The sequence below is a fragment of the Pongo pygmaeus genome, chromosome 13 (genome assembly GCF_028885625.2).
Source record: "Pongo pygmaeus isolate AG05252 chromosome 13, NHGRI_mPonPyg2-v2.0_pri, whole genome shotgun sequence".
In the NCBI taxonomy this organism is placed as follows: Eukaryota; Metazoa; Chordata; class Mammalia; order Primates; family Hominidae; genus Pongo; species Pongo pygmaeus.
The window spans coordinates 61,540,706-61,564,524 of NC_072386.2; the positions used below are offsets into that span (position 1 = coordinate 61,540,706).

Genomic DNA, 23,819 nt, shown 5'->3' on the forward strand with positions numbered 1-23,819 from the left:
GTTGCTCTTCTACAGAGTCATGACTTTGCCTCAGCTCTGTACTAATCATTTTCTGTGTAACCATTTATTGAATCTAGATCATTTCATCTTTATGAGACAATCTACGATAATAAAAAACAAAACAAAAAGAAGCAAACCCTGGGGAAAGAAGAGAATCTGACTTCCAGGGTTACCATCTTATTTGATTCAAATGTTCGGTTTTCAAGAAAAAAATCATAAGGCATAAAAGAAAAGGAAAATATGGCTCATTCAAAGGAAAAAAGTAAATCAACAGAAACTGCCCCTGAAAAAGAAGTGATGGTGGATCTATTAGAACTTTGAAATAGCTGTCTGAAAGATGCTCAAAGAACTGAAGAAATATGTGGAGAGAGTCAAGAAAATGATATATGAATAAAATGTAAATATCAATAAGGAAAAATCCTAAAAAGAAACCAAAAAGAAATTCTGGAGCTGAAAGTAGAGTAACTGAAGTGAAAAATTTACTAGAGGGATTCAAAGGCATTTTTGAGCAGCCAGAAGAAAGTATTTGTACACTTGAAGATAGGACAATGGAAATTGTCAAGTATGAGAAACATAAAAGAAAAGATTGGGAAAAAGTGAACAGAGTCTAAACAATCTGTGGGATACCCTTAAGTGGACCAACTTACATATTTTGGGGATTCCAGAAGGAGAAGAGAGAAAGTGGCAGAATATTTGAAGAAATACTGCCTGAAAACTTCCCAAACTTGATGAAAAACATGAATGTAAACATCCAAGAAGCTCAAAGAACTCTAAGTTAGGTAAATTTAGAGACCCACATTGAGTTACATTATAATCAAACTGTTGAAAACCAAAGACAAAGAATTTCGAAGGCACCAAGAGAGAAGTGACTCATCATTTAGAATAATCCCCCTATTATCTGCAGGAGGAAATGTTCCAACTTTTTCCTACTACACAAATTTTACAGATAGATTTGTTCTTACCATAGATCTTAGCAACCTCAATGCACAATTTGTTTTTTCTAAGTTGAGAACTTTCACCTTTTCACTTAAAGGAACCACTCTACAGCTTCTCTTTGGCATATCTGAATCGCTAGACTGCTCTTGGGCTTTGGGGCCGTGTTACGTGTAATAGTAACTTAACACAAGGCCAAGGAAGTTATATTCAGGAGATACTTTGTCCCCTGTAGAAACTAAAGATAACATCATAACATATGTCTTTGAGTTGCTTTTTGGAAACCCGTACTCCCACTAGATGGATCTGCTGGCACATAGACCTCAGATAAAGGGGAACTGAGAACTAAACTCTAACTGCTGTTGTTTGTTCTAATTTTCTTTCTGAGGAGCCTTCAGAAGGTCATGCCCATAAGCCAGAGCTAACTTTTTTTTTTCTGATCCCGAATTTTTAGACAAAGTTTCACCTCCTTAACCAATCACCAACCAGAAAATATTTGAATCCACCTATGACCTGTGTGCTTCCATTTCAAGATGTCCCTCCTTTTTAGGTCAAGCCAATATATAATCTCCATATATTGATTTATGACTTTGCTTGTCACCCGCCCTTAAAAACCATTACCTGGGCTGGGCATGGTGGCTCATGTCTGTAATCCCAGCACTTTGAGGGGCCAAGGTGGGCAGATCACTTGAGGTCAGGAGTTTGAGACCAGCCTGGCCAACATGGTGAAACACTGACTCTACTAAAAATACAAAAATTAGACAGGTGTTGTGCCAGGCACCTGTAATCCCAGCTGCTTGGGAGGCTGAAGCATGAGAATCACTTGAACTGCACTCTAGCCTGGGCAACAGAGCAAGACACTGTCTCAAAACAAACAAAACAAACACTGTCTCAAAACAAACAAACAAAAAATCCTTACCTGTAAGCCATCTGGGAGTTCAGGCATGAGCTGCCCAGTTCTGTTTGTTTGGCGCCTTGCAATAAATGCCTCACTTTCTCTTTCTGCTATCAGTATTTGGCTTTGCTGAAAATTTAAACATGTTTTTGCATCAAAAGACACTTATCAACAGAGTAGAAAGGCAACTCATAGAGTGGGAGAAAATGTGTACAAATCATATATCTGATAAGGAATTAATAGCCAGAATATATGGTCGAGAACAGTGGCTCACACCTGTAATCCCAGCACTTTGGGAGGCTGAGGCAGGTGGATCACTTGAGCCCAGGAGTTTGAGACCAACCTGGGCAACGTGGCAAAACCCTGTCTCTACTAAAAAACACAAAAGCTAGGCAGGTGTGGTGCCTTGTGCCTGTAGTCCCAGCTACCCAGGAGGCTGAGGTAGGAGGATTGCTTGAGCCTGGGAGGCAGAGTATGCAGTGAGCCACGATGGTGCCATTGCACTCCAGCCTGGGCAACAGAGCAAGACCCTGTCTCAGAAAAAAAATATATATGCAGAATATATAATACTATAACTATTACTCAACAACAAAAGAAACAGCCCAATTCAAAAATGGGTAGAGGACCTAAGTAGACATTTCTCCAAAAATATACAAATGGTCAGTAAGCACACAAAAGCATGCTCGTCACTAATCACTGGGAAACTACAGATGAAAACTACAAGATACCACCTCATACTCATTCGGATGACTATTATTTACAAACAAACAGAAAGTAACATGTTTTGAGGCTGTGGCAAAATTGGAACCTTTGTTTATTACTCTTCGTGGGAATATGAAATGGCACAGCTGCTCTGGATAACAGCATGGTGGCTCCTCAAAAAATTAAAAACAAAATCATTATATGATCATATGATTTCACTTCTCGGTATATGCCCAAAAGAATTGAAAGCAGGGTCTTAGAGATATTTGTACATCCATGTTCATAACAGCATTATTTACAATAACTAAAACCTAGAAGCAACTGAAGTATCCATCTAGGGAAGAGCAGATAAGCAAAATATATTATATACATACAGTGTAATATTAGCCTTAAAAAGGAAGGAAATTCTGACATATTCTACAGTATCAATAAACCTTAAGGACATTATGCTAAGTGAAATAAGCCAGTCACAAAAAGCCAGGCGCAGTGGCTCACACCTATAATCCCATACTTTGGGATACTGAGACAAGAGGATGACTTGAGGCCAGCAGTTTGAGATCAGCCAGGGCAACACAGCGAGACCCTGCCCCCCAACCCCAACACAAATAAATATTTGAAACTTTCAAAGTTGCAATAAATTTATCAGTGCAGCGTTTGTTAGAATGCTTCGCCAATATTTATTTGTTAAAATACAATGCCAACCTATTTTAATTTCCTTAAAAGTAAGTGAGAAAAATATACTTGGGAAAATAAAGTTGCTTAAATAGGTTTTCTCAACTGCCAGAAAAAGTTACTGCCACAGCATGTTTCTGCCTGTAGGTAGGTGTGGCTCCACTTTGTGTATGCATTAGGTTTGTCAGTGAAAATCTAGGTAGTTTGCTTGGTTGCTGAAATAAATCAGTGGTTAGTTTGTACACAGACCCTGTCTGCGTAATTGCAACTGAATAGCTTTACCCACTTGTTGAAAGAATGGTTCTCTGTTTGGGATGATCAGAACTCATTTTATATTCAGTCTTTGGATAAAAATGTGATTGTTCATTTTTGTAGATGTCATTTGTTAAAGATTCTAGCAGTAACAAGGAAAATGGGAGGAGGGAATATTATTTCTTGACTAGAAAAAGATATTGTGAGTATATTGAACAAGAGGATCATTTTGAGTATTTCTAGTATATACTTTCACTTCTCAGTTTGTTATTGGTGTTTTAAAAACTTGTGATGAATTTAGAGTGAATGGGAGCAAGATGGACTAAACTTCAGAGAATATTATTTTAGCTCACAGTGCAGATCTATATCACTTATACTTTAGATATCTTTTAATTAAACTTTTATAGATTAAAAATCAAATATTAGTTACTGAAATACTGATATATGTATGCATATCAGGTTTTTTAGGGTAATAAATTTGCTCAACTTGGACTTAAGTTTTTGTGAAGAATTCTTATAAGTGTTGATTTCTCTCTAATTAGCTATGTGGAACAAACGTAATTTCCTAAAAAGAAGTAAGCTAGTAATAACTTTGATTTTATATTTCTCCTTAAATGACAAACCAATTTTACTACCAGAACTCATTTCAAAAGTATTTCTGGGCTATTTGTATGACTAGCTCATTTTGTGAAATAATAAAATACATAAAAATAGTAAGGCTCAGTAACTTGTCCAAATAAGGTATTTTTGAGGATAGTACACGTGCAAATTATTACTTCATATCACATTTTAAAAGGGCTTATAGGTTTGAAAGTTTTCATATAGTAGGAGTGTTCTGTCTATAGGAAATGTATAGTAAGTTGATTATAGCAAGAATTTTAATTCCTTTTTCAAAAAGGGAACTGTCAGTGTCTTCTATTCTTTTAAAAAATCTTAACTGCCAGGATAAAAAAGTGAAGCAAGTTTTTACGGACAGTAGTAGGAAACATTTGCCTCACTATCCAAATAATTATGTGTGCTCATTCTAAGTTTGGTCATTTTTTAAAAAATACAAGTCAGTTGAGTTGAGTAATAATGCACAAATTTGAGACTTGTTGTATACTTTATTATAATAGCAACAATGTTTACAAAATAAAATCATTTTGTAATGATTTCTGTATTGGTACAGTGGCAAATAAAACAAGAACATGAACTATTTTTTTCTCTTATTCTTATCCATACATGTAAACTCTTTTTAGAGAAGCTTAATAAAGGAGTAGTACGCACTTGACCAAAGAAAGGGGACATTTATTTTTTACTACGAGATTTTGCATCTAATACAATTGCTTGTATTTTCTTACAATGTTGTTCATATGGGACCAGAACTTGTTATGTATAAATATAATGGGATGAGAATTTACATGTTTATTAGAAGTTTTCTGATATTTATAGGCCAATATATTTAAAATATATATATTCAGAAATTGGAAACATTCAAACTGTCAAATAGTAGATAATAGGTTAACTAAATGATGGTATTACTCTGAGAGACTATAATACATACAATAAAGACATGCTTTGAAAGTATACATATTAATATGGAAAAATGAATAATAAGTTATAAAACAACATAGGTGGAAAAAATGTGAACTTATGTAAATATATACTTGAAGTGCTGCAAAGTATAGAATTCTGAGTGATAGGACTTGTCTTTATTCTTTATCTGTATTTTTATAAAATTTCTATATTTTGAATATTTATATGTAAAGACTCATATTGTTTTAGCTCTATAAAATTGATCTGTAGAGGTATTTTTCATCTATAAAAGTAATAAAGTCCAGTAAAAAATAATATATATACAATGCTATATTATTGTATGATTTTCTTATGTGTGATTTTCTTACTATTGTATGACTTTCTTCTCTTGTGTTCTTCTAAGATATATAAATTCTTCAGCACCTGAGAATCAAAACAGACAAAACCAAAACCAAAGACATTGGAAAAAAAACTCCAAATTACTATAGAGTACAATTCCTCATGCATATATATTCCAAAATCATTAACCAAATACTAGCATATGGAATTCATCAATGTATAAAAAGGACAATATATTACAAATGACTGGGGTTTATGTAATAAGAAATGGAATGTTCATGGACTGAAAGATTGAATGTTGTTAAGATGTCAGTTCTTCCCAAGATTGATTTTCAGTTTCAGTGTAATCCTAATCAAAATCATAGCAGGGTTTTTTGTTGTTGTTGAAATCAACAAACAGATTCTAAAATTTATATAGAAAAGCAGAGGAATTAGAATAGCCAAACAATTTTGGAAACAAAAAAAGTTGGAAGAATTGAAGTACTGATTTCAAGACTTACCATAAAGCTACAGGAATCAACACAGGGTGGTATTGGTGAAAGACTAGACACATAGATTAATGTGACAGGATCTGAATCCAGAAATAGACCTTACACATACTTAATTTTTGAGAAAGGTACAAAGGCATTTCAATGGTGCTGGAACAATTGTACATCTGTATATAATTTTAAAAGAGCCTCTACTTGGATTCTGCACTATGTACAACCAAAAATTAACTCAAAATAGATTATAGACTAAATGTAAAACGTAAAATTACTGAACTTGCAGAAGAAAACAGATTAAGATCTTTTTTATTCAAGAGTCAAAAAGTATGGTTCATGAAAGAAAAAAGTGATAAATTGTTCTTTGAAATTAAAAAGATCTGCTCCTAGGAAAAACTATTAAGATAATGGAAATGAAAGCATGGATTGGGAGAATATATTTGCAAAGCATACATCTGATAAAGGGCTGTTAATCCAGAATATAGTAATATATAGAACTCTCACATCTCAATAATAAGAAAATGAACAATTTAAAAAAAAAAGACGCAAAAGATTTGAATAGACACGTAACCAAAGAAAATACAGGGTGGGGCCAGGCACAGTGGTTTATGCATGCAATCCCAACTACATGGGAGGCTTAGGCGGGAGGATCACTTGAGCCCGGGAATTTAAGGTTGCAGTGAGCTATGATCATGCCACTGCGCTCAAGCCTGGGCAACAGAGTGAGATTTTGTCTCTTAAAGAAACAAACAAAAAACCCACGATGGCAAGTAAACACATCAAAAGATGTTCAACATTATTAGTTATTAGAGAAATGTAAATTGAAATCGTAATGAAATAACACTACATACCTATTTGAATGGCTAAAGAAATAAAATTTCAAGTCCAGGAAATAATGTAGAAAAACTGGATCTTCATATATGGCTGGTGTGAATGCAAAATGGTACAGCAACATTGAAAAACTAATAGTTTCTTATAAAATTAAGCATTCCATTATACAACCCAAAAATATCATTCCTAGTAATTAACCTAACATAAATAATATGTCCACACAAAAACTTGTATGCAAATATTTATTAGCACTCCAAACTAGAAACAACTCCAACTGTCCTTTAATTGGTGAATTGAATAAACATTATGGTAATTTATACAATGGAATACTATTCACCAATAAAAAGGAATGAGCTCCTCAAATGGCTATATACTTAACCATTTCATTTACATGACATGCTGGAAAAGGCAAAACTGTAGGAGCAGATTTGAAATCATTATTACCTGGGAGGTAGTAGAAAGGATTGACAACCAAGGGGAATTAGAGAACTTTTTGGAGTGATGGAAGTATTGGAAGTTTGGTTGTCAGATTCATTAGAACTGTATACTTAAAATGGGTGAATTTTTTGGTATGTATGTACTTCTCAAAACTGATTTAAGCTGACAATCTTTTTAAAAAAATTAATATAGAAAGAATAGAATTCAAGTTAGCATTCTTCGTCGCTTAGTAAAATGAATGATTCAGGCAAAGATCATGAGTGGATGCTAAAACTCACTGTGTTACTGTGGTACAGTACATTAACATGGCCTCCATAGATTATTGTAGCCGTTGTAATTTGAAGAGATCTGGGTCACCACCTTAAGCAAGTTATCAAACTCAGCATTGCTGACAAGGCAAGAACTGGACAGTATGTGCCTCCTGACTTGGAGTAATATGAAGTACACAACAGTAGCAGCATCACCTATGAATTATTCTGATCGAAAAAATATTTAAACTGGATATAGTTAAGCCTGTAAACCTAACTTCCACTTTACAGGAAATAAAGCAATGAGTTAAATTACAGCATGAGAAAATGGACAAATCCAGAATGTAGGATATTCTCTAAAATGACTTGCTTGTTACTTTCAAAAAATATTCATGTAATAGGGGATAAAACATAAATAGCTGAAAAGAGAGATAACAGATAAACAGTACTTGAATACGGATTGATCCTGATTTGGGGAGGAAAAAACAGCTCTGAAAGCTGTTTTGGAGCAGTTGAAATTTCAATATAAACTGACTACATTCAGTGACACTAAGGAGTTATTTTTCATTTTTCTTAGGTGTGGTAACAGTATTGTGGTTAAGCACGAGAAAGTCTTTTTTGCTAGGATATGATGAGTATTAAGAGGTGAAGTGTCTTGATATCCATAAGTTATTTTACCTGTACCCATACACACAAAAAGCAAAAAGGTAAGAAGATGTTAATAGTTGTCTCTGGGAGTGTGTATATGTATGCATTAGTATTATTGTTTTCACTGTTTTCTGCGAGTTTGACATTTCTCATAAGGGAATGCTTTTAGAGCTAAGTTGAGAGAAATAGTGTTTATTGAAGATGGCCTTATTATATGTAGTGCATTCCTGTAGATCCTATGACTATCAGGGATCTGTACCTACATTGTACACCTAAGAATAACTTTATTGCACTCTGTTTTGGCATTATAACACTGGCCTACATTGAGAACCAGGATAGAAAACAGTTCTGTGAAATGCTTTGTGTTGTAAGGACATTTTTGAGAGCATCGCTTACTGTATCACATGGTATAGGAAAGATGAAACTTTGCATTTCAGTAACAAGAATATTTGTGCTGCTTCTGAGAAACTGGATTTTTGGCATGTTACAGACAATGAGTTATGTTTTACTGGGTGCTAGAAAGCTCAGATTTCATTTGCGGCCCATCTCTAACAAGTGCACTTTCTAGCTGCACTCCTGACTGCTTTGTAATTTCCCTCCTGCCCTTACTTTTCTCTCATTCTGATTCCCTCATCTATTTTTTGGTTGTGTTTTGTAAGATACTTTATGTCCAACAATGTTCTAGCCATATTTAAAGGAATTTAAATAATGTAGTTTATGATTTGAAACTCACAGGCTAAAGCCAGGTGCTGTGGCTCACACCTGTAATCCAAGCACTTTGGGAGGCCAAGGTGGGCAGATCACTTGAGGTCAGGAGTTCGAGACCAGCCTGGCCAACATGGCGAAACTCTGTCTCTACTAAAAATACAAAAATTAGCTGGGCGTGGTGGCGTGTGCCTGTAATCCTAGCTACTCAGGAGCCTGAGGTAGGAGAATCACTTGAACCTGCGAGACGGAGGTTGCAGTGAGCCAAGATCATGCCACTGCACTTCAGCCTGGGCAACAGAGTGAGACTCTGACTCAAAAAAAAAAAAAGAAAGAAAGCAGCAGCCTAAAAGTCAGATTTTCATGTTATTGTTATTAGTCACGTGAGTTCTTGCCCCCAAATCCAGGGATCTTTTATCCTCTAGCCAAATTTAGAATAAGGGGCTCTTTCCAGCAAATTTCAAAGTACATACTTTTAAATATGATTAAATAAGATATAAAAGTTTCTATTTCTGGAGGAACATTGTTATAGCAGTAGTAGCATAAAATACCTTATTTTAGGAGAAGAGTACTGCAGGGAAAAGAACAAAGCCAGTTTATGGAAATAGATTTTTAGCATTGGAATTGGCATTGGCATTTTTCTTTGAGAATTTCATTTTTTTAATTCTGTTTTTGTTTGTTTTTTGTTTTCAGTTAAGAGGAATAAATAGGCCTTTGTTTTACCTTTGGAAATTCTGAAAGAATTGTGTACAAAAAAAATCCTAAGGAAAAATTATTTTAGTTGCTTTTGAATGGTATTCAAATTTCTTTTCACCTACCGTAGTATCTTCCTTCTGTTAAATGATACTTTATATTTTATAAAATATTTTTCAGCATCAGCATGTTGATACAGATATAATATTTACAATTTGCTCTTGCTACCTTCTTGGGAGTTGAAGTCCTTTCTCGCCAAGCTTCTTTTTTTTGTTTTTTGTTTTTTGTTTTGAGAAGGAGTTTCGCTCTTGTTGCAATGGCACGATCTCAGCTCACTGCAACCTCTAAATCCCAGGTTCAAAGGATTCTCCTGCCTCAGCCTCCAGCGTAGCTAGGATTACAGGCATGCGCCAGCACCCCAGCTAATTTTGTATTTTTAGTAGAGATGGGGTTTCTCCATGTTGGTCAGGCTGCTCTTGAACTCCCGATCTCAGGTGATCTGCCTGCCTCGGCCTCCCAAAGTGCTGGGATTACAGGTGTGAGCCACCGCACCCGGCCCTTTCTCACCCAACTTCTGTATGGCATTACTGTGTTAAAGATATATTGTTTGACAATAAATAGAATGCTTAAAGCAGCAATAACAACACTTACTCTAAAATATATGTTGTATGGGCCGGGTGCAGTGGCTTACGCCTATAATCCCAGCACTTTGGGAGGCCAAGGCAAGTGGATCACTTGAGGCCAGGAGTTCGAGACCAGCCTAGCCAAATGGTGAAACCCCATCTCTACTAAAAATACAAAAATTAGCTGGCATGCTGGTGTATGCCTGTAATCCCAGCTGCTCAGGAGGCTGAGACAGGAGGATTGCTTGAACCCAGGAGGCGGAGGTTGCAGTGAGCTAAGATTGCCCCATTGCACACCAGTCTGGGCAACAGAGTGAGACTCTGTCTCAAAAAAAAAAAAAGGTTGTAGGAATGATGGCTAAGACATTTTTAAGACGTTATGTATATATTAAGTAGGCATGTTTTTTGATGTTCCTTAAGTTTATTCTAACTTTGAAAAGTATTCATTTGATAAGTAAGGGTTTCTTCTTTCACTGATTCCTAAGTTCAGTGGACTCTTCCACTGAAGATTTTTTTTTTTCTTCACAAATCTGGAAAGTAGCTTGTTGAACGAACTAAATGACCTTTATAGGCTTTTGTATTTATAAAACTTTTGATTTTATATTTAGACAGACTTAAGTTTTAACCTTAATTACCTGTGATCTTCTACCATGAGGGATACACTAAAAGTAATTGCCAAAATAGGGTTAATTGTAAATATAAATGTGAATAAGGTTAGATTGTCATTTCCTTTCCCCCAGGCAGAAGGATTCCTAGAACTAGGATTAACTTTCTTTGCTCACATCTCTGGAATTCACTTCTGTTTTGCCAAAGAATGGTAAAACAGGTATATACTTTTCTTTCTTCTGCACCTATTTTTAAGTGAAAAGTAGTATTCTTTCTCATTCTTACTCTCATTAATTTCTTAACACATAAAAATCAAGTTTAATTTGATAGTAGTGCCTGTTAGTCATGTGAACCCTGTACAACATATCTGTTTATACTGCTTCACACATCACTCACAGGACAAGTTCCCACAAAGACCTGTTTTGTTCTACTGTTGATCCACCCTAAAGAAACCAGTTTCCAAACTGTGCACAGCTTTGTAAATCAAGATGAACTGGTCAGAAATTGGATACAGAAACAAACAAGGAACCAAAGAATGCTTCCTAGTTAACAAGCAGAATGTGTTATATACAATAAAATTGCAGGTAATGAAATGTCTGTGTTCTAAGAATGTTCCAGTTAGGAAGTTAATATCACATTCATATTGAAGTCATAGTTCAAAGTCATTCAGTTAGGGAAATATAAGTAATGCTTAGTAAGATGTTCTAGACAACAGAGAAGACAAATGATGAATGTGAACTTTGATTCTGCATTTCTTAGCTAGCTTTGTCCGTGATAACTATTAGTAAGTACAAAGGTTGAAAGGACGAAGAGTTTGGTGTGTAGGTACAGATTTCCTTCTTTCTGGCAACAGTTAGGGGCCTAGAGTAAGGAAGGGATATAGTAGCATGCAGAACTGGGACTCTCCATCTATGTCCACAAGGAATGCACCCATACACAATTTGTAAGTAACAGAATGTATTTCTCATCACAAAGTTAAACATAATACATTCACACTTCCTGATGGTGAAGATTCCTTGAAGAAAGAGAAAAATTAAATAAAATGAAATATATTCACACCTTAATTTATGGTTTTTCACAATATTCCTAAAATATTTTCTCATTGAATAAATGTTTTATCAAATATTTTATCTTTTTGTTTAGAACTTTCAAGAATATCAAGCGCTGTTCAAAAATTGTTTCTTTCAGATGATCTGATGTAAACATTGTGCTTTTAACTTAATATCTAATAGCCTCCCAAAGAATCTGCATACTTGTGATACATTTCTTTCTCCCCTTGAGAAATTTTAAAAGAAAACAAAAGAAGCAAAGAAAATTTTAAATGTCTTCTGCTCATTATCCCAACAATAGGCAAAGACCAAGCTTCCACAGCCAAAGCAAACTAGAGAATTCTCAGAGTACTCAGTGAAAATATATAGTCTGTGTCCTGAATCAAATGAGTATGTTACAAAAATATAAAACTATTAGAGAAAATACATGACACATTTAAATTTTTCCTATCTTCCTTCTTTCCCAACACATTTTGAAAAGAAAATTACAATAAAAAAACTTTTCCTTATAAAGCGCTTTCTCCACCACAGATATTTACATATGAATACATATTTTTTAAGTTTGAAGAAACCGAGTTAGTAGGGGGAACTTTTCTAAAACTTTTTTAACATGAGAATTCAAAAGCATAAAATTGAAAAATGAAATTCCTTTTTGCTTCCAGCTGCTTCTCCCTGGCACCCCTTCCTCAAATTTCAGTCTCTGTTCTCTTCAACAAACTGACAATTCAGGACAGCCCAATTTCTCAGTTTAATTCCAACTCACGGGGAGGATTTGAATTGTTGAAATGATAGTCTTCAAATATGAGCAAGGTTTTCTTTTTTATTATTATGTTTTTATTGAGATATAACTTACATACTATGAAATACACATATCTTAACTGTGCAGTTTGAGTTTTGACAGATACATACATCAGAATCAATGGAAAGGTTAAAAATTTTCTAGATGAGGGCCAGGCCCCAGTGGCTCATGCCTGTAATCCCAGCACTTTGTGAGGCCGAGGTGGGTGAATCATATGAGCTCAGGAGTTCAAAACCACCCTGGGCAACATGGTGAAACCCTGTCTCTACTAAAATACAAAAAATTAGCTGGGCATGGTGGCACGCACCTGTAATCCCAGCTACTCAGGAGGCTGAGGCGGGAGAATTGCTTGAGCCCCGGGAGGTGGAGGTTGCAGTAAGCCAAAATTGTGCCACTGCATTCCAGCCTGGGCGACAGAGTGAGACTCTGTCTCAAAAAAAAAACAAAAAAAGAAAAAAGAACCATTGCCTTTGTAAAAAAAAATAAATTGAGTAATATACATAAAAATACATAATATATCATAAATTGTTATGCAGATTAAGGTTCAGTTATATTTTAAAACTTACGTCTCATACACTCTTTTATGGGATTTGCAATGTTGGCTCACACGTGAAATTCTCAATTTGTCTTTTTGTTTGTTTTTAAGAAAATTAATGCAAAACTTCATGATGGAGTATGTCAGCGCTGTAAAGAAGTTCTTGAGTGGCGTGTAAAATACAGCAAATACAAACCATTATCAAAACCTAAAAAATGGTGAGTTAAGATTCTTCATTACCTTACTTGGTGGTATATGTATCATAGTTTATTATTTCATTTCCTGATTTTCAAAATTGTGTCCAAATAAATGTTAAATAATGAAAAAATTCCATTCTCCCCTGTAGAATTTCATCTTGTGTGCTGAATCTTGGTTTGTGAAGGCAGACAGATTTAAAAAGTAAATTCATCATTTCCTGCCCCATTCTTTCATAAATATGCATCATTTTTATAGAACTTTATTCATGAAAGGTGGGTTAGGGCTGAGAAGAGAGTATTTGTTTTCTACAATTCTGTCTCCCACTGATAAGGTAATACTATGCACCATAAATTATCAGTTCTTAAAACAGATCAGACCTTTAGACCTTTTAATTCAACTCATGAAGATTACAGAAATGGCTGAGATTAAATATTAGAAGTGAATCACTAGATTGATAACTTATTATTTCTTTGGGAATAGAGGTCTAAATGAAAAGATACTAGATTTTGTTTCTGATCCTGCCATCCCTAACTCCTTTTTTTTTTTTTCTTTTTTGAAATAGAGTTTTGCTCTTGTCACCCAGGCTAGAGTGCACTGATGCAATTTCAGCTCACTGCAACCTCTGCCTCCCAGGTTTAAGCGATTCTTCCGCCTCAGCCTCCTGAGTAGCTGGCATTACAGGCACCCGCCACCATGCCTGGCTAATTTTTTTGTATTTTTAGTAGAGACGGGGTTTTGCCATGTTGGCCAGGCTGGCCTCAAACTCCTGACCTCAGGTGATCCGCCCCCCTAGGCCTCCCAAAGTGCTGGGATTACAGGCATGAACCACCGCGCCCAGCCTTAACTCTTGTGTAATTCTGGGGTTCTCTTATATCAGCCTTCTGTGCATCCTCTACAGCTCCCTGACATCCTTCAGCTCAGCTGTGTAAGGACAATATTGGAGAGTAATTGCTGCATGAAAGAGAAAAGTGATTATCTTAAATAAAAATTAGCATTGTTTCTTTTACATTATAAGATTTAATTTGGTAATCTATATAGTTGCTATTTAGACTATATTTGCTCTCTGTTGCCTTATTTTTCTGACTATTCAATAGTTTCATCATCTTTGAATGCATTCCTTCTTCCTTTATGGGAAAAAATTTTGCTTACAGTTTAGAAAATCAGTCTAAATAATAGATACAATACAACTTTTGTTTGTATCTACTAAAAAATTATGTCAGCCTTTTGCAAATCTGAAACTCAAGATATAAAATAATTTGTTTACTTCAAAATATTTAAACACTGAAAGGCAAAATTGTTAAGGAAGGATAAACTAACTTAAGCTTTTTAGATTTTTTTTTCTGTACCGCGTTTTGGAGCAGTCTAGAATTTATTACAGGTATAGTTGACCCCCCCTTTTATTTTATTTTATTTATTTATTTATTTATTTTGAGATAGGGTCTCACTGTGTCACCTAGGCTGGAGTGCAGTGACATAATCTTAGAGCACTGCAACCTCCGCCTCCCAGGTTCAAGCAATTCTCCTACCTCAGCCTCCTGAGTAGCTGGGACTATAGGTACATACCACCATGCCTGGCTAATTTTTGTATTTTTTTTGGTAGAAACAATATTTCATCATGCTGGCCAGGCTGGGCTCGAACTCCTGACCTCAAGTGATCCACCCACCTCAGCCTCCCAAAGTGTTGGGATTACAGGTGTGAGCCACACCCCCCCCCCCGCCCCCCGGCTTTTAAATAGTTTTACCAGCTTCTTGCTCCTTTTAGTCTTTTCTTCCTGTTCTCTAGCATTTCCTCCCCAAAGAAAACACTTTTAAACAAGTCTGATGAGTTTTATGCTTAGTGGCCCAAATTAGCAGTAAGGAAATTTGGCAAGTATTTGCATTACCCAATTTTAGATTTCCATGAATGAATTGTGTTCTCTGCTAGAGTAATTAGATGTTGATTGCAAAATAAATCATGTAGTTTTAGTTAATAGGCCTCATACAAGATTTGTAGCTTTCTGAATATTTTCAACAAGTTTTTATTCCTATAAAGGTATTTTAAGATTTCATCATCCATCTCCATTTTCTCTTTATAATGTTGTTTCCTAAAAGAATTTGAAGTGTAGGCAATAAACAACATTTATGTAGTCATAGCATTTTAATAGATTAGTGCTGTGTAACAAAGGAAATGATTTAAAAACATTCCTGCCTTATCCGTCATCAGTATTTAAATCTCTTACCTTTAATATGTGCTAAATCCTATATGTTTATCTTCATTTTGAATGTGTCAGTGTGTAAAAGATCACATGAGTTATTGTAAATTTTCCAGATGCTATATTTTGCTGTAGAACTTCTGAACTTATGTATTTTTTTTTCTCGCGGCAGAGCAAGACTCTATCTCCAAAAAAAAAGAAACTGCTAGTTAAAACAAGATCTTGTAGAGGAGGAAGAAAGTCCTTTCCTTCTACCAGTCTAAGTTCTCACCCTTGGCTCTCTAACAAAAACCAGATTAAGAAGAGAAAAATATACAGATTTATTTAATGTAAGCTTTTTGTGACACCAAAGCCTTCATAAGGAAACAAAGACCCAAAGAAATGGGTAAACCTGTGTGTTTTTATGCTAGTTTTGATGAGGAGTGGAAAATCATGGGAAAAATGTGATAGGGGACAAAAACAAAGGGCTAAGCGTAGTAAACTAAATGAGCTAAGGATAGTAAACTAAACAGCAGGGCTTGTTCATTCAGATTCCTCTTACTGTTCCTCTGTTTTTAGAGATAAGCATGGTCCTTTCCTCTAGGTATGGGAAGGGCACCTCTCATATTAGGGTCTTATGGCCTACTTCAGGGGTGGATCAGAGTCCTTCCTACATTTGCTGTTTGTCACATTTCTTCAGCTCAAAATACTCAGTATGCCAAAGCACCGTATTTTGGGGTAGCATGTTCTGAATCCCATCAGTCTAAACATATTACTTAGGAGGTTACTTGCCTGGCCTAGAACATCATGTATTTCAGAAGGTCCTGAACACATGGCACATTAGACATATTGGAAAGCCTAGCTTTCAAACTCCAATCCAGGATTCAGAGTGTTATAGAAAGTAAAACTCACTTATATTCATTCACTTCACTTTCTCTGTGTATTAAGACTTGACCAACTTTGTAAGGGATTTGAATCCATTGCTTATGCTGATGGTAGCACTACTTGTCTTAAAATGTTTAATGCTTTGTTCAAGCTAATCACTTATGAATCAAATTTGTCATTTGTTACGATTTGTATATGAATTTTACTGGATATATCTTTTGTCTTTGTTTTTTTTGAGGCAGAGTCTCACCCTGTTGCCCAGGCTGGAATGCAATGGTGCGGTCTTGGCTCATTGCAGCCTCCGCCTCCTGGGTTCAAGCGATTCTCCTGCCTCAGCTTCTGGAGTAGCTGGGACTACAGGCACACACGTGCCACTGTGCCCGGCTACTTTTTGTATTTTTAGTGGAGACAGAGTTTCACCATGTTGGCCAGGCTGATCTTGAGCTCTTGACCTCGTGATCCACCCGCCTCGGCTTCCCAAAGTGCTGGAATTACAGGCATGAGCCACCACACCCAGCCTTGGATATATCTGTTGTATAAAGATTTATTTTTCTGGCATGCTGAGTATTTCCATCAGTTAAAATGTCAAATATTGTTTCATGTGTCTATCTGTTGCTACAAATTGTGTAACTAAATGATGTAGATAAAGTTCTGCACAACATAAAATATAGGATATGGTGGGGCTTTTTATAAGTGATATTTCTTTTAGAAGTAATAATATCCTGGATATTGGGAAAATTAAAACTTTTTCTCCCATTTGTTTATCTTGTGAATCACCAAAAACCACACGTTAATTAGCAAATTTCCATTTGTTCATGGGATCCGATGCCAAAAGTTAAAGAAAAAGAGTTTGACATCTAAATTCTTCAAACTTACCTGTCTCAACCATGGGAAACAAAAATTATACTGCGTTTGTAGCTGACAGAATATTTCATGTTTCTCTTTTTCTTTTTTCAGTGAGGTGACATGCTGCAGTATTTTTATAAACATGTTCTTTATGGAATTTTCTCTCAGTTACTGAATACAATCCTGTACCATCTCCAGAGACTTTTTAGAAAAGAATAAATGTCCTAACTTAAGTTGGAAGAGAGATGAATTGAAAATTATGTATGTACTGAAGGAGGATAGGATGATGGCTATGAAAGACGAGGGGATAAAAAGCATCTCACTTATCAGCAATATATAAACAGTGTGACACTGGTACTGTCCTTTGACGTAATGAGATAAATATCTCTGACTACTCAAAGCTTTAGGTCTTTATAGAAATAAAGTGATAAGCTCATAAAGATAAAAGCACCAAGACCAGCCACCACCCTTAATTAGAAGTCAGCACAATCTGTACCAAGATCCCCCTACCCATTTCTTAAGGCCAGTACCTACTACTCCCTGGGGGAGGGCTGCAATGGTGCTGTCAACATCTCCCTTGACACAGAATGGCATAAGCATTGTTAGACTTGAAAAAAGGGTTCAGACTTTAAGATTATCCATATATATATAAGGATTAGGGTTCAGGAAAAGTCTAAATCTTTTCGTATAAAGTTTTATTTTTCAAGTGCCTTGTTTTTTACTTTTGAAAAAGAACCCCAAAATAAATGAAAACCATTCATTACCATTCCTGGTCAATCCCAAGTCATTCATGAACACTGTAAATAATCTCGATATGGAACTGAATTGTTGGAGAAACAAGAGATCTTATAAATATAAAACAATCCCAGTCAGTAATGCCTATGAAAAAAATAAACGTAAAAATATATTAAATAATTTGTATAAATCTTAAGGAAGGAATCTTGATATTTTTATACTTAAAAGTCATTATACACATTTATATATTTTTCCAGGTACTAGAAATATAAATGGTTAAAAGATTTTGTCCCTTTCCTCAAGCAGTGCAAGGCCTGATGAAATTAGTTCTTTTCTTTATTCTGGGCTCAGAAGGATTATACTTCTTACCAAGACAAAAGTAAAGCAGATGGAGGTAAGATTCAAATGCAAATTGATTGGATTCCAAAGCCTTGTTTTCCTTTTCTCTCAGTGATTTCTCAGCATTGTATTATTCAATTCAAAAAGTCCTTTTCTGCTCTTCCACCTGGACCTAATGCTTCATTAATTTTTACAAATATCACCTATCCTGTTTATGGACATTGTCTGCTGTTGAGTACCACATATCCTGCTGAAGACCACCCTGTTTTTATTTATTTATTTATTTATTTATTTATTTATTCTATTTTTTGAGATGCAGTCTTGCTCTGTCGCCCAGGCTGGAGTGCAGTGGCACGATGTCAGCTCACTGCAAGCTCCGCCTCCTGGGTTCACACCATTCTCCTGCTCAGCCTCCCGAGTAGCTGGGACTACAGATGCCCACCACCACACCCGGCTAATTTTTTTTGTATTTTTAGTAGAGACGGGGTTTCGCCGTGTTAGCCAGGATGGTCTGCATCTCGTGACCTCGTGATCCGTCCACCTCAGCCTCCCAAAGTGCTGGGATTACAGGCATGAGCCACCGTGCCTGGCCCAGCCTGCTTTTATTTTTTAATATATATACCTGTGGAAAGATAAATAGATTTTGCTTTCAGGCCCTGAAATGCCTATGCTGGTACCTAGAAACCTTTTTTGACTTTTATTTCAGGTAACCAAGCAACCTTTTCTCCTATTAATTTAGAAATGTGGCAGACAAATACCCCCATTTATGTGAGAATCTCGAGCCTGCTTATTTTCTCTACCTATTAAAAAAAAAATCACCAGCATTATAACGTTAGCCCATGTTTAACCTTGCCATAGTAGTAGAAAAGAAAAGAGAAGCTGGTATAAAACAGCACAGTCCTCAAACAGGTTGGGGTCTGAGAGCTTGGAAATGGACCTGTGAATTCTTTACATCTGTGGTTCTCAGTTAAGGAGGTGGCTTGAGGATGGAGTTTGTCCCCAGGAAGGGTGCTACTGACACATAGTGTAAAGAGACCAGGGATGCTGCTAAACATCCCACAGTTCACAGGACAGCCCACCACAATAAAGAAATATCCAGCTCAACATGTCAAGAGTGTCTTGGTTGAGAAGCCTTGCTCTGTACCAAATAGATAGATACTCACAAAGCCAAGGCACTGAAACATCCTGTATCTTAGTTCAGTGTTTTTCAAACTTTTCAGCTGTCAAATTCTTTAATAAAACGCTTATCCAGGAGTCCCATGAATACAACAGGCTAAAACAGAACTGCCCTAAATGGGGAGAAGGGAGCCCAGACCTTACAAGCTGTGTGATAAATGTTCATTGAAAGTAGATTTCATCGTAAAAATATTTCAAGTGAAAGAGGAAAGAGCTAATATAACCTCCCTTGGAACCAGCATTACTCTAGAGATGTCTGGCCTGAGAGTTTCATGTCATGAGGATGCTTTATTCCCTAAAAAACTGTTTCCTTTTCATTAAATATTTTAATTGAACAGAGTCACTCTTCTGGCCCTCACATCCAGGTGTTTAACCCCTCCAGATTTATTGCCTCTCAACTTTTATTCCCATTGATTACCCAGGTGTACCCCTTACCTATTCATACTTCATTGCATTGAATAAGTAAATTCTCCTCTTTTAAATTTATCATTGCATCTCATCTCACCTCTACTCAGATACCTCTGTGGTTTCAGAGTTGACTAAACCAGTGGTTTAAAAAAAAGTGGGGGAGGGAAGCAGGCACAGTCACTCACACCTGTAATCCCAGCACTTTGAGAATCTAAGGCAGGAGGATCACTTGATTCTAGGAGTTTGAGACTAGCCTGGGCAACATAGCAAGACCTCATATCTACAAATAATTTAAAAAATTAGCCAGGCATGCTGATGCGCACCTGTGGTCCTAGCTGCTGGGAAGACTGAGGCAGGAGACTGAGGCTGGAAGATCACTTGAGCCTGGGCAGTCAAGGCTGCAGTGAGCTGTGATCACACCACTGCACTCTGGCCTGGGTGACAGAGCAAGACCCCAGCTCAAAAAAAAAAAAAATGTGTATTTTACATAAGTTGAGTCAAGGGCTCCAGTGGTGATGGGTGGGACTCCAGCAGCAGGAGGCTAAGAGAGCTTTGTCACCAGAGAAGTTCTGCTTTTATATGTCTACTATAATGTGAGAGTTGGCTGGGGGGATTGGTTGGTCGGGGGGAGGGGGTCCTCTAGACTGTAGGGAAAAAGGTGTTACTATTTGGGAGAAAATTAGATGGGGGGCTGAGGTGTTGCCAAATAGGTTATGTTCCAGGACAGGGGTCCCAGTCCAGACCCCAAGAGAGGGTTCTTGGATCTCGTGAAAGCAAGTTTATTAAGAAAGTAGAGGAATAAAAGAATGGCTACTCCATAGAGCAGAGCCAAGGGCTGCTGGTTGTCCATTTTTATGGTTATTTCTTGATGATATGCTAAACAAGGGGTGGATTATTCATGTCTTTCCTTTTTAGACCATGTAGGGTAGCTTCCTGACATTGCCATGGCATTTGTAAACTGTAATAGTGCTGGTGGGAGTGTAGCGGTGAGGGCAACCAGAGGACATTCTAGTGGCCATCTTGGTTTTGGTGGGTTTTAGCCAGCTTCTTTACTGCAACCTGTTTTATCAGCAAGGTCTTTATGACCTGTATTTTGTGCTAATCTCCTATCTTATTCTGTGACTTAGAATGTCTTAATAACCATCTGGGAATGCAGCCCAGTAGGTCTCAGCCTCATTTTACCCAGCTCCTATTCAAGATGGAGTTGCTCTGGTTCACACACCTCTGACAGTTATGCCACCATAAGGCTGCCTTCCTAACCATGTGCTTGCTCCCTCTTTGCTACAAAGCTTTCTTGTAACTAAATTAGCCAAACCAAGACGTTAAAGATAATATTTTATTAACCAACCCCTTTCCTTTTTTTAGCCTCTATTTTTAAAGGGAAGAATTTCTATACCCCTAAAATGTTGCTTAATAGAGTATCACTGTCCTCATTTTTCAATGAAGACAAATTAGTGGACAGAGAGATATATTGGCCAGTTTATGGTTAAATTCGTGATAGTTTCTTGCCTCAGTCCTTGGCATTGTATTATTGTATTGTCTATCAATTGGCATTCATTACTTATATTTGTTCATTGAGCAAGCACTCAAGGAAACCAGAGTCTCCTTAAACTAGTTGTAATCACAATTTTGATAGGTTATGTTAAAAGAAAACTTTAGACAAATTAAATTTAACTGAGTTTAACTGAGCAAAGAATGATTGAAGAATCAGGCATCTCCCAGAACCAGAGTAGTTTCAGAGCAACTCTTAAGGGCTACCATGTGCTTCAATAACAGTTTTGGACAGAAAAGGGAAAGTGACCTTTTTCTGTCCAAAACTGTCCAAAGGTCACTTTCCTTTTTCTGTCCAAAACTGAAGTACATAAACAGCTGGATTGGTTACAGCTTGGCATTTGCCTTATTTGAACCTACTTTGAACAGTTGGCTGACTGTGGTTGGCCGAGACTTGGTTACTGTTACAATAGTAGGTTACAGTCAGTTTACACATCAAGTTATGTTACAGTTCAGTATATAGAGAGAAACCTTTAGGCCAGACTTAAAATATGTACCCAGGCAGCTTTAGGCCAAATTTAATTTATCAGTAGATTCCATCTGTAGCCATCCAAGCTGTACTCGTTCTCAGTGCTTAGAAACTGAGCATACCACTCACTAGCAGGTACCTGAGGAATAATGTATGCTATATGCAGTGATCAATACAAAGTGAGTCCTTGATCTCCATGCAGTCTGAGTTTGTAGCATCTGAATGGAGACCTATGATTTAAATGGCTAATTTTTATAGTCTGTATGTTTTAAACACTTTGACTTGCCTCCATTTTGATATATTTGTAGTTAATGAAAAGGAAAAATAAATGGATTTTTTAGTGCATTACTATGAAAGAATTTTTGCATGGTTTTTCTTCTTTTAAGAATATGTTTATTTCAGGACATCTGAACATTATATGCCTTATTGTAGAATCTTCTAATAAAACAACTGTTTACATGCTAATAAGCATTGGGTATCACAGTTGGTAATAGGAAGGGGAATGCAAAAGCTTTTTTTTTTTTTTTTTTTTGAGACAGAATTTCGCTCTTGTTGCCCAGGCTGGAGTGTAATGGCGCGATCTTGGCTCGCCACAACCTCCACCTCCCAGGTTCAACCGATTCTCCTGCCTCAGCCTCCCAAGTACCTGGGATTACAGGCATGCACCACCACGCTCAGCTAATTTTGTATTTTTAGTAGAGACGGGGTTTCTTCATGTTGGTCAGGCTGGTCTCAAACTCCCGACCTCAGGTGATCTGCCCACCTCAGCCTCCCAAAGTGCTGGAATTACAGGTGTGAACCACTGCACCCAGCCCACAAAAGCTTTATATTTTATAATACAGTTTTAGCGTCCCAAATTCCAAATCCAAAATGTCCTAAAATCTGCAACTTTTTGAGTGCCAACATAATGCTCAAAGGATATGTTTATAGGAGCATTTCAGATTTCAGATTTTTGGATTTCGAATGCTCAACTCTTAGTATTAGCAAATATTTCAAAACCTGGGGAAAAAAAAAATCTGAACACTTCTCATCCCAAATATTTTAGATAAGGGATTCTCAGTCTATACTAGGGTCATAGCCAGAGAAGAGTCTTTGACTTGCTGATATTTTCTAAAGAGAAATAGCTAAAGAGAAATGAACAAAGTTAAGTGCCTTCATGATAGAATATATGACAAGAAGAAACAGTATAGAATGTAAAAGGTCTTGGTTAAAATTGAGTGTTTAATTTGTCTGTTTATTCCCTGAAGACTGACTTTTTTTTTTTTAAGTAGACATGGGGTTTCACCATGTTGGCCAGGCTGGTCTCGAACTCCTGACCTCTGCCCGCCTTGGCCTCCCAAAGTGCTGGGATTACAGTCATGAGCTACAGCACCGGCCAAGACTGACTTTCTATAGTTTTATGTTTACCACTTAAACTAACATAGCAATGTGATTATTTATCCAGTTGATAGATTATCAAGCCCCTTCACATCCTGCCCCAAATTTCACCCATTATTTTTGTTATTAATTTAGGGTATCAGACTAAGTGAAACTAGAAGATGAAGTTCATATCAGTTGTATTCATTACATTTTAAAGATTTATTGGCTAAGAGAGAAGAATTGGTATTTTTAAGCATTGAGTTAAATTTTGCACCAAACTCCAGGTGAAATCTCAGTCAATTTCATTGAAATAAGTAATTATTAAATATCATATTACTCAGTGAAAAACTGATTACTTATTGCTGCAAAGAACATAATAAATTAGGAAAGAAAATTTGTTCTAAAATACAACGGGAGAAAGATATTAAATGATTAAAACTTCATTGTTAGCCTGTTCCTCTCTTTAGATGAGTGTGTACCTATGTGTAGTTTATTTGAAAAAACATAAATATTTGAAATTTATATTTTGACTATTTGAAGATAGTCAAAACATAAATGCTATTTTCCAGAATCCAAGCACAATTAAAAGGTAGTAAATACTTCAACAGTGGTCCAGGTCTTTTCTTTCTCCTTCCTCCCCATTCCTCATAAACACGGTAAAGATCTGCTATAAATAGCTGAGAAAACCCCTGCAGTTATGTATGTTTTTCCCACCAT

At 36.4% G+C, this 23,819-nt stretch overlaps 1 protein-coding gene across 7 annotated transcripts in view; it reads left to right on the forward strand.

Moving 5' to 3' along the window:
- The window catches only part of C13H9orf85 (chromosome 13 C9orf85 homolog), a 74,232-nt gene that overhangs the window by 21,942 nt on the left and 28,471 nt on the right, over window positions 1-23,819 (forward strand). For 4 of the 7 annotated variants that reach the window (XM_063649600.1, XM_054501929.2, XM_054501927.2 and 1 more), the window contains exon 2: window positions 13,077-13,183. In XM_063649600.1, the coding sequence (XP_063505670.1) occupies window positions 13,077-13,183 (107 nt within the window). The other 3 variants (XR_010123318.1, XR_010123319.1, XM_063649601.1) reach the window with 2 other exon arrangements.